We start from the raw sequence: 12,300 nt of genomic DNA, 5'->3' as shown, positions 1-12,300 counted from the left end.
TCCTGTCTCTTAGGGGTTCCTGTCTCTTAGGGGTTCCTGTCTCTTAGGGTTTCTGTCTCTTAGGGGTTCTGTCTCTTAGGGGTTCTGTCTCTTAGGGGTTCTGTCTCTTAGGGGTTCTGTCTCTTAGGGGTTCTGTCTCTCTCTCTCTCTTTGGGGTTCTCTCTCTTTGGGGTTCTCTCTCTCTGGGGTTCTCTCTCTCTTTGGGGTTCTCTCTCTCTGGGGTTCTCTCTCTCTTTGGGGTTCTCTCTCTCTGGGGTTCTCTCTCTCTGGGGTTCTCTCTCTCTGGGGTTCTCTCTTTGGGGTTCTCTCTTTGGGGTTCTCTCTCTCTTTGGGGTTCTCTCTCTCTTTGGGGTTCTCTCTCTCTTTGGGGTTCTCTCTCTCTTTGGGGTTCTCTCTCTCTTTGGGGTTCTCTCTCTCTTTGGGGTTCTCTCTCTCTTTGGGGTTCTCTCTCTCTCTCTTTGGGGTTCTCTCTCTCTCTCTCTCTCTTTGGGGTTCTCTCTCTCTCTCTCTCGTTGGGGTTCTCTCTCTCTCTCTCGTTGGGGTTCTCTCTCAGGGGTTCTCTCTCAGGGGTTCTCTCTCAGGGTTTCTCTCTCAGGGTTTCTCTCTCAGGGTTTCTCTCTCTATTTATCTGGATTGCTTCTGTCTTTTTGTATTATTTATGTCCCTGTGTTGTGACTATTGACAGAATGACAGTGAAGTGCACTGACCTCGTACATCTCCTTTCCCCCCCACCAGGTACATAGTGTTTGAAGGGGAGGAGGGTCAGGATGCAGGAGGTCTGCTGCGAGAGTGGTACATGATCATCTCCAGGGAGATGTTTAACGCCATGTACGCCCTGTTCCGCACCTCGCCCGGCGACAGGGTCACCTACACCATTAACCCCTCGTCCCACTGCAACCCAAACCACCTCAGCTACTTCAAGTTCGTAGGTCGCGTGGTGGCCAAAGCCGTCTACGACAACCGACTGCTGGAGTGCTACTTCACACGCAGCTTCTACAAGCACATCCTGGGCAAGAGTGTCAGGTAACACACACACTACTTCACACACAGCTTCTACAAGCACATCCTGGGCAAGAGTGTCAGGTAACACACACACTACTTCACACACAGCTTCTACAAGCACATCCTGGGCAAGAGTGTCAGGTAACACACACACTACTTCACACACAGCTTCTACAAGCACATCCTGGGCAAGAGTGTCAGGTAACACACACACTACTTCACACACAGCTTCTACAAGCACATCCTGGGCAAGAGTGTCAGGTAACACACACACACACACACTACTTCACACGCAGCTTCTACATGCACATCCTGGGCAAGAGTGTCAGGTAACACACACACACTACTTCACACACAGCTTCTACAAGCACATCCTGGGCAAGTGTGTCAGGTAACACACACTACTTCACACACAGCTTCTACAAGCACATCCTGGGCAAGAGTGTCAGGTAACACACACTACTTCACACACAGCTTCTACAAGCACATCCTGGACAAGAGTGTCAGGTAACACACACACTACTTCACACGCAGCTTCTACAAGCACATCCTGGGCAAGAGTGTCAGGTAACACACACACACACACACTACTACTTCACACACAGCTTCTACAAGCACATCCTGGGCAAGAGTGTCAGGTAACACACACACACACACTACTTCACACACAGCTTCTACAAGCACATCCTGGGCAAGAGTGTCAGGTAACACACACACACTACTTAACATTCCATTTCCAGTTCCATACATGAGGGCAAACGGTGTTGAGATCATGGAGATGTACGTATGTAGAGATGTGTGTTAACTGTGGAGTGTCACCGTGCAGTAGTTGATTGAGCGTGTGTGTTGTGTCGTCAGGTACACAGACATGGAGAGTGAGGACTACCCGTTCTTCCAGGGTCTGGTCTACCTGCTGGAGAATAATGTGTCTACTCTGGGCTATGAGCTGACATTCAGCACTGAGGTACTTCCTTTCTCTGTCTTTTACATCAACCAAACTCACAAAACTGCTAATTATACAGGCCATTGTCTCAGGATGGGTATAGAGAATGTGACCTAAATGATCACTAACAGCCCTTGGCCCAACATTGGATAAATCATGTTAGTTACATTTCTCTATAGCATGTGACCTCACACATACTATTACATTCTGTGGAAGCACTGCTGAACTGTCTCCATCCCTCCACCCCCTCCCGCTTGCCTCTTTCATGTCCCTCCATCTTCCTTCCTCTCTCTCTCTGTCTCTCTCTCATGTCTCTGTCTCCCTATCCTCTCTCTCGCGTCCCTCTATCCCCTTCTCGCTCTCTCTCACGTCCCTCGATTCCCTCTCTCTCGTGTCTCTCTCTCATGTCCCTCCTCCCTCTCTCTCTCCCTCTCTCTCGTGTCCCTCGCTCTCTCTTGTGTCTCTATCCTCCTCTTGCTCAGGTTCAGGAGTTTGGTGTGTGTGAGGTACGTGACCTGAAGCCTAACGGAGGCAACATCATTGTCACCGAGGAGAACAAGAAGGAGTACGTCCACCTGGTTTGTCAGATGAAGATGACTGGTGAGACCAGACACATCAATCACATCTATCTTAGAAACCCAGCCTTTAAAAGTACATATTTAATTGGCATAATACATTTGTGAACATTCAGTCAAATAGCCAGAGATATAGATTATACATGTCATACACTTGTTGGAGGTGGCCATGTATAACAGGAGCATACTTAGTCAAATGTACACCAAGACTTTGTCAGCAACACTGTCTGCAAAACATGAAGTAATGCGCTTTTGACCTGTGTGCTGCAATACATGTATATTTTTAGAAATGAATCCTGTAAGTTGGGGAAGTCGGTTTCATGTGAACCTTTCTTCTTTCTCACAGGTTGCTTGGCAGAAATCATCTTGTCATAGTGAGGTACTACTTGTGTAGCCTTGTAAGTGTAACTCTGTACTCCCTCTCTCTCTGCCCCCCCCCTGTAGGTGCCATCCGTAAGCAGCTGTCTGCCTACCTGGAGGGTTTCTACGAGATCATCCCCAAGAGGCTGATCTCCATCTTCACAGAGCAGGAGCTGGAGCTGCTGATATCTGGCCTTCCCACTATAGATATAGACGACCTCAAGGCCAACACTGAGTACCACAAGTACCAGTCCAGCTCCATACAGGTAGAGACACACACCAAGTACCAGTCCAGCTCCATACAGGTAGAGACACACACCAAGTACCAGTCCAGCTCCATACAGGTAGAGACACACACCAAGTACCAGTCCAGCTCCATACAGGTAGAGACACACACCAAGTACCAGTCCAGCTCCATACAGGTAGAGACACACACCAAGTACCAGTCCAGCTCCATACAGGTAGAGACACACACCAAGTACCAGTCCAGCTCCATACAGGTTGAGAGACACACCAAGTACCAGTCCAGCTCCATACAGGTAGAGACACACCAAGTACCAGTCCAACTCCATACAGGTAGAGAGACACACCAAGTACCAGTCCAGCTCCATACAGCTAGAGACACACACCAAGTACCAGTCCAACTCCATACAGGTAGAGACACACACCAAGTACCAGTCCAGCTCCATACAGGTAGAGACACACACCAAGTACCAGTCCAGCTCCATACAGGTAGAGACACACACCAAGTACCAGTCCAGCTCCATACAGGTAGAGAGACACACACCAAGTACCAGTCCAGCTCCATACAGGTAGAGACACACACCAAGTACCAGTCCAACTCCATACAGGTAGAGACACACACCAAGTACCAGTCCAGCTCCATACAGGTAGAGACACACACCAAGTACCAGTCCAACTCCATACAGGTAGAGAGACACACCAAGTACCAGTCCAGCTCCATACAGGTAGAGACACACACCAAGTACCAGTCCAGCTCCATACAGGTAGAGAGACACACCAAGTACCAGTCCAGCTCCATACAGGTAGAGAGACACACACCAAGTACCAGTCCAGCTCCATACAGGTAGAGAGACACACCAAGTACCAGTCCAGCTCCATACAGGTAGAGACACACACCAAGTACCAGTCCAGCTCCATACAGGTAGAGAGACACACACCAAGTACCAGTCCAGCTCCATACAGGTAGAGACACACACCAAGTACCAGTCCAGCTCCATACAGGTAGAGAGACACACACCAAGTACCAGTCCAGCTCCATACAGGTAGAGAGACACACCAAGTACCAGTCCAGCTCCATACAGGTAGAGACACACCAAGTACCAGTCCAGCTCCATACAGGTAGAGACACACCAAGTACCAGTCCAGCTCCATACAGGTAGAGAGACACACCAAGTACCAGTCCAGCTCCATACAGGTAGAGAGACACACCAAGTACCAGTCCAGCTCCATACAGGTAGAGACACACACCAAGTACCAGTCCAGCTCCATACAGGTAGAGACACACACCAAGTACCAGTCCAACTCCATACAGGTAGAGAGACACACCAAGTACCAGTCCAGCTCCATACAGGTAGAGACACACACCAAGTACCAGTCCAACTCCATACAGGTAGAGAGACACACCAAGTACCAGTCCAGCTCCATACAGGTAGAGACACACACCAAGTACCAGTCCAACTCCATACAGGTAGAGAGACACACCAAGTACCAGTCCAGCTCCATACAGGTAGAGACACACACCAAGTACCAGTCCAGCTCCATACAGGTAGAGAGACACACCAAGTACCAGTCCAGCTCCATACAGGTAGAGAGACACACCAAGTACCAGTCCAGCTCCATACAGGTAGAGACACACACCAAGTACCAGTCCAGCTCCATACAGGTAGAGAGACACACCAAGTACCAGTCCAGCTCCATACAGGTAGAGACACACACCAAGTACCAGTCCAGCTCCATACAGGTAGAGAGACACACCAAGTACCAGTCCAGCTCCATACAGGTAGAGAGACACACCAAGTACCAGTCCAGCTCCATACAGGTAGAGAGACACACACCAAGTACCAGTCCAACTCCATACAGGTAGAGAGACACACCAAGTACCAGTCCAGCTCCATACAGGTAGAGAGACACACCAAGTACCAGTCCAGCTCCATACAGGTAGAGACACACACCAAGTACCAGTCCAGCTCCATACAGGTAGAGAGACACACACCAAGTACCAGTCCAACTCCATACAGGTAGAGAGACACACACCAAGTACCAGTCCAGCTCCATACAGGTAGAGAGACACACACCAAGTACCAGTCCAGCTCCATACAGGTAGAGACACACACCAAGTACCAGTCCAGCTCCATACAGGTAGAGAGACACACACCAAGTACCAGTCCAGCTCCATACAGGTAGAGACACACACCAAGTACCAGTCCAGCTCCATACAGGTAGAGAGACACACCAAGTACCAGTCCAGCTCCATACAGGTAGAGACACACACCAAGTACCAGTCCAGATCCATACAGGTAGAGACACACACCAAGTACCAGTCCAGCTCCATACAGGTAGACACACACCAAGTACCAGTCCAACTCCATACAGGTAGAGACACACACCAAGTACCAGTCCAGCTCCATACAGGTAGAGAGACACACCAAGTACCAGTCCAGCTCCATACAGGTAGAGACACACCAAGTACCAGTCCAGCTCCATACAGGTAGAGACACACACCAAGTACCAGTCCAGCTCCATACAGGTAGAGAGACACACACCAAGTACCAGTCCAGCTCCATACAGGTAGAGACACACACCAAGTACCAGTCCAGCTCCATACAGGTAGAGACACACCAAGTACCAGTCCAACTCCATACAGGTAGAGACACACACCAAGTACCAGTCCAGCTCCATACAGGTAGAGAGACACACCAAGTACCAGTCCAGCTCCATACAGGTAGAGACACACCAAGTACCAGTCCAGCTCCATACAGGTAGAGACACACACCAAGTACCAGTCCAGCTCCATACAGGTAGAGAGACACACACCAAGTACCAGTCCAGCTCCATACAGGTAGAGACACACACCAAGTACCAGTCCAGCTCCATACAGGTAGAGACACACCAAGTACCAGTCCAGCTCCATACAGGTAGAGACACACACCAAGTACCAGTCCAGCTCCATACAGGTAGAGACACACACCAAGTACCAGTCCAGCTCCATACAGGTAGAGACACACACCAAGTACCAGTCCAGCTCCATACAGGTAGAGAGACACACCAAGTACCAGTCCAGCTCCATACAGGTAGAGACACACACCAGGTACCAGTCCAGCTCCATACAGGTAGAGAGACACACCAAGTACCAGTCCAGCTCCATACAGGTAGAGAGACACACCAAGTACCAGTCCAGCTCCATACAGGTAGAGAGACACACCAAGTACCAGTCCAACTCCATACAGGTAGAGAGACACACCAAGTACCAGTCCAGCTCCATACAGGTAGAGACACACACCAAGTACCAGTCCAGCTCCATACAGGTAGAGAGACACACCAAGTACCAGTCCAACTCCATACAGGTAGAGAGACACACCAAGTACCAGTCCAGCTCCATACAGGTAGAGAGACACACACCAAGTACCAGTCCAACTCCATACAGGTAGAGAGACACACCAAGTACCAGTCCAGCTCCATACAGGTAGAGACACACACCAAGTACCAGTCCAGCTCCATACAGGTAGAGACACACACCAAGTACCAGTCCAGCTCCATACAGGTAGAGACACACACCAAGTACCAGTCCAGCTCCATACAGGTAGAGAGACACACCAAGTACCAGTCCAACTCCATACAGGTAGAGACACACACCAAGTACCAGTCCAACTCCATACAGGTAGAGAGACACACCAAGTACCAGTCCAGATCCATACAGGTAGAGACACACACCAAGTACCAGTCCAGCTCCATACAGGTAGAGACACACACCAAGTACCAGTCCAGCTCCATACAGGTAGAGAGACACACCAAGTACCAGTCCAGCTCCATACAGGTAGAGACACACACCAAGTACCAGTCCAGCTCCATACAGGTAGAGACACACACCAAGTACCAGTCCAGCTCCATACAGGTAGAGAGACACACCAAGTACCAGTCCAGCTCCATACAGGTAGAGAGACACACACCAAGTACCAGTCCAGCTCCATACAGGTAGAGAGACACACCAAGTACCAGTCCAACTCCATACAGGTAGAGACACACCAAGTACCAGTCCAGCTCCATACAGGTAGAGAGACACACCAAGTACCAGTCCAGCTCCATACAGGTAGAGACACACCAAGTACCAGTCCAACTCCATACAGGTAGAGAGACACACCAAGTACCAGTCCAGCTCCATACAGGTAGAGACACACACCAAGTACCAGTCCAGCTCCATACAGGTAGAGACACACACCAAGTACCAGTCCAGCTCCATACAGGTAGAGAGACACACACCAAGTACCAGTCCAGCTCCATACAGGTAGAGACACACCAAGTACCAGTCCAGCTCCATACAGGTAGAGAGACACACACCAAGTACCAGTCCAGCTCCATACAGGTAGAGAGACACACACCAAGTACCAGTCCAGCTCCATACAGGTAGAGACACACCAAGTACCAGTCCAACTCCATACAGGTAGAGACACACCAAGTACCAGTCCAACTCCATACAGGTAGAGACACACACCAAGTACCAGTCCAGCTCCATACAGGTAGAGAGACACACACCAAGTACCAGTCCAGCTCCATACAGGTAGAGACACACCAAGTACCAGTCCAGCTCCATACAGGTAGAGACACACCAAGTACCAGTCCAGCTCCATACAGGTAGACACACACCAAGTACCAGTCCAACTCCATACAGGTAGAGACACACCAAGTACCAGTCCAGCTCCATACAGGTAGAGAGACACACCAAGTACCAGTCCAGCTCGGTGTGTTCCACAAAGATGAGTTTTTTTTTTTTTGTTGGACAAGATCCGGTAGTCCCTCCCTTTTTTAGTCACTTGTCTTTTGTTTGGTGCCTGATTAATTCGACCCAGGAACAACAATGTCCCACAATGCCAAATGATAGTCTGTTGGTTGTATTATATAATATGCATTCATATAGATGTGCTACTGGTCAGTGTAGTGAGGCTGTGACCCTGACCGTTCCTCCCCGTCACCTCAGATCCAGTGGTTCTGGCGGGCCCTGCGTTCCTTCGACCAGGCGGACAGAGCCAAGTTCCTGCAGTTTGTGACGGGCACGTCCAAGGTTCCTCTGCAGGGCTTCGCAGCGCTGGAGGGCATGAACGGAATACAGAAGTTCCAGATCCACCGCGACGACCGCTCCACCGACCGCCTACCGTCCGCTCACACCTGGTAAAGACCTATACAACCACACAGCTCACACCTGGTAAAGACCTATACAACCACACAGCTCACACCTGGTAAAGACCTATACAGCCACACAGCTCACACCTGGTAAAGACCTATACAGCCACACAGCTCACACCTGGTAAAGACCTATACAGCCACACAGCTCGCACCTGGTAAAGACCTATACAGCCACACAGCTCACACCTGGTAAAGACCTATACAGCCACACAGCTCACACCTGGTAAAGACCTATACAGCCACACAGCTCACACCTGGTAAAGACCTATACAGCCACACAGCTCGCACCAGGTAAAGACCTATACAGCCACACAGCTCGCACCAGGTAAAGACCTATACAGCCACACAGCTCGCACCAGGTAAAGACCTATACAGCCACACAGCTCGCACCAGGTAAAGACCTATACAGCCACACAGCTCGCACCTGGTAAAGACCTATACAGCCACACAGCTCACACCTGGTAAAGACCTATACAGCCACACAGCTCACACCTGGTAAAAACCTATACAGCCACACAGCTCACACCTGGTAAAGACCTATACAGCCACACAGCTCACACCTGGTAAAGACCTATACAGCCACACAGCTCGCACCTGGTAAAGACCTGTACAGACACACAGCTCACACCTGGTAAAGACCTATACAGCCACACAGCTCACACCTGGTAAAGACCTATACAGCTCACACCTGGTAAAGACCTATACAGCCACACAGCTCACACCTGGTAAAGACCTATACAGCTCACACCTGGTAAAGACCTATACAGCTCACACCTGGTAAAGACCTATACAGCCACACAGCTCACACCTGGTAAAGACCTATACAGCCACACAGCTCGCACCTGGTAAAGACCTATACAGCCACACAGCTCACACCTGGTAAAGACCTATACAGCCACACAGCTCACACCTGGTAAAGACCTATACAGCCACACAGCTCACACCTGGTAAAGACCTATACAGCCACACAGCTCACACCTGGTAAAGACCTATACAGCTCACACCTGGTAAAGACCTATACAGCCACACAGCTCACACCTGGTAAAGACCTATACAGCCACACAGCTCACACCTGGTAAAGACCTATACAGCCACACAGCTCACACCTGGTAAAGACCTATACAGCCACACAGCTCACACCTGGTAAAGACCTATACAGCCACACAGCTCACACCTGGTAAAGACCTATACAGCCACACAGCTCACACCTGGTAAAGACCTATACAGCCACACAGCTCACACCTGGTAAAGACCTATACAGCTCACACCTGGTAAAGACCTATACAGCCACACAGCTCACACCTGGTAAAGACCTATACAGCCACACAGCCCACACCTGGTAAAGACCTATACAGCCACACAGCTCACACCTGGTAAAGACCTATACAGCCACACAGCTCACACCTGGTACCATTAATGAATACTGATGGATTGATCAAAATAATGTAGTTAGTTATGCATGTAGATCTGAAGTTTCCATTCAGCCAGGTCGATATGATAGAACTTCAGGTACTCTGGTAAAGAGCTACCATTCTCAATTCCCTTACAAACCATTTGTCTCTTCTCCTGTAGCTTCAACCAGCTGGACCTCCCAGCCTACGAGAGCTATGAGAAGCTGAGGCACATGCTGCTGCTGGCCATTCAGGAATGCTCCGAGGGATTCGGACTGGCTTAGACCTACCCACACAGACTCAACACACACACACACACAAACACAATTTAGACTTGCATACTCTGACAGATTCAAGCTGATGACACACAGACACATTGTCACACACACACTCGCACTATCATAGACATTACTGGATGACTGGAAAAATGGCCTCTAGACATACAACTGGTTCCTAATCCATATAAAGAAACAGATGGACCAGCAGCGCGGTATGATTAACTGACTGACTGATATTACCTACTACACACAGAGCCTCATGTCAATAGACACAGACCTGTGCCTGGTATGTCTCCCTCCCCTTCCACATTAGAATGGCAGAAACCTGAGAGGGTGTATTGAGGATAAAAACCTGGACTAATATAAGACATTTTCTCCATTTAGTTTGATTTCTCTGTACAAAAGGTTTGGGAGTTTATTTTTCTTTGTTGTTCTTCTCTGGCTGTGTAAAAAGGAGAAGGTTGTGTGTGAGAACAGGATGGTTATAAAACCTTTGGGGAAAAAATGTTGGCTGTTTCTTTTTGCGAATTTGTGACCTCATAAGCCTTGAGGGGGGGGTGACATTTTTATGGGGAAGAAGGAGAAAGAGAGAGAAAAAAAAGAAGTTTTGAAGAAATTCAAAGAAATGCACTTTTCAAAGTTTTGTGGCATTTTTAAGGAAGGAAAACAAATGATGAGAACAAGAAAGGAAAGGAGATGAAATTAACCACAAATTCTAGAGTATTTTTGGCTATTAAATTGCTGACCCCGCCTTGAGCCTTTGAATCAGAGTGAAATAACTACATGAATAAATGCATAAAATGGAGTCCCATTTGTCTCTTAACATTATTATATATTGAAACCTATATCACCCTTCATCTGAAACAAGCTATAGCCAATCATACGTCATCTGAGACAAGCTATAGCCAATCATAGTTAATCAGAAACCAGCTATAGCCAATCATACTTCATCTGAGACAAGCGATAGCCAATCATAGTTAATCAGAAACCAGCTATAGCCAATCATACTTCATCTGAGACAAGCTATAGCCAATCATACTTCATCTGAAACTAAATATAGCCAATCATACTTCATTTAAAACAAGCTATAGCCAATCATACGTCATCTGAAACTAAATATAGCCAATCATACTTCATTTGAAACAAGCTATAGCCAATCATACTTCATTTGAAACAAACTATAGCCAATCATACGTCATCTGAAACTAAATATAGCCAATCATACTTCATTTGAAACAAGCTATAGCCAATCATACTTCATTTGAAACAAACTATAGCCAATCATACTAGACCTTAATTATAAAAATATTTACTGTTGTAATAGTGTGCTATTGCACTAATGCAAATGATTTGAAACTATTGTTTAATTTTGTGGAGGACCCTCTTCCCTGAAGATTGTGTGCTCGTCCTTATGGTCATTTTGAATTGTCCTTGAGCATTCCCTGGCAGATCAAATTAAAACCAGTCATAGAGAACACCTCTACGAAGAGCCTGGATGGGTCACAGCGTGGGACCAATCAGAATCTACCATCACAAGGTCACTCAAGTCTGCACTGTCCCAGCAGAGAGAATCTTACTGAACACGTGTAACAGAATTCCATGCAACATTTCAGCCAGGTTAATTGGCACGACACTTGTCCTGGCCTTTGCTATGTGTTAGTGCATACTGATGGACTGTACGACACCTTACCATACTGGCCTGTGAGGAGGCTGCAGAGAAAAGCAGGCAGCTGGAGCTAGAAACACAAGCATTTCGCTACACTCGCAATAACATCTGTTAAAGTGTATGTGACCAATAAAATTTGATTTGAGCTGCGGTTCAGGATCTGTTTGAGTTGTCTGGCCGACTCCTATGGCCATTTGTGATGTCGTGACAGCACATGGGTTTGGAACCAGGCTAGCTTTGTCCTGTTCAGACAGGCTGGTGCAACTAGCATGCTGAGATGACAGTGAATCAGTCCTCCAGACACCGCTGTCTTGTCATGTAACACAGACGTGCTAGATAGTCTATGTGCCTGCAGCTCTACTGGTCTGCAGTCTGGGTCTCAGCCTCACGGTCTCACTGCTGATGGAAGTGACAGGGTGGCAGTGAGTTGTGTTTTGATTGGGGCATTTTGTCACATGGTTCATGTTGTGATTCATTCACCCCAGAAGGTATTGATTTGCAGCATCACTCTAGGATTCATCATGTGGTCATCTGGTGTGAGACCGGAATGACCACTGACTTGCCTAGTTAAATAAATGTAAAAAAATTAACACCGTCTGTCCTCCATTGCAATATCCACCTGTCCGGTACCACATTTGAGCTGGTTCCTAATGATTTCCCCATG

General features: G+C 48.2%; 1 protein-coding gene across 19 annotated transcripts in view; it reads left to right on the top strand.

Annotated features, from left to right (window-relative positions):
• Positions 1-10,775, top strand: part of LOC110531242 (E3 ubiquitin-protein ligase HUWE1) — an 88,445-nt gene extending 77,670 nt beyond the window's left edge. For all 19 annotated transcript variants that reach the window (XM_036988757.1, XM_036988754.1, XM_036988755.1 and 16 more), the window contains 6 exons: positions 736-1,023; positions 1,861-1,966; positions 2,428-2,545; positions 2,965-3,146; positions 8,096-8,286; positions 9,874-10,775. In XM_036988757.1, the coding sequence (XP_036844652.1) occupies positions 736-1,023; positions 1,861-1,966; positions 2,428-2,545; positions 2,965-3,146; positions 8,096-8,286; positions 9,874-9,976 (988 nt within the window). In that variant the 3' untranslated portion in view covers positions 9,977-10,775. The remainder of the gene's footprint in view (positions 1-735; positions 1,024-1,860; positions 1,967-2,427; positions 2,546-2,964; positions 3,147-8,095; positions 8,287-9,873) is intronic.
• Positions 10,776-12,300: the final 1,525 nt, after the last annotated feature.

This window comes from Oncorhynchus mykiss, chromosome 9, assembly GCF_013265735.2.
Source record: "Oncorhynchus mykiss isolate Arlee chromosome 9, USDA_OmykA_1.1, whole genome shotgun sequence".
NCBI classification, from domain to species: Eukaryota; Metazoa; Chordata; class Actinopteri; order Salmoniformes; family Salmonidae; genus Oncorhynchus; species Oncorhynchus mykiss.
The sequence above is the reverse complement of the archived record's forward strand: the minus strand, read 5'-3'. Positions and strand labels throughout refer to the sequence as shown.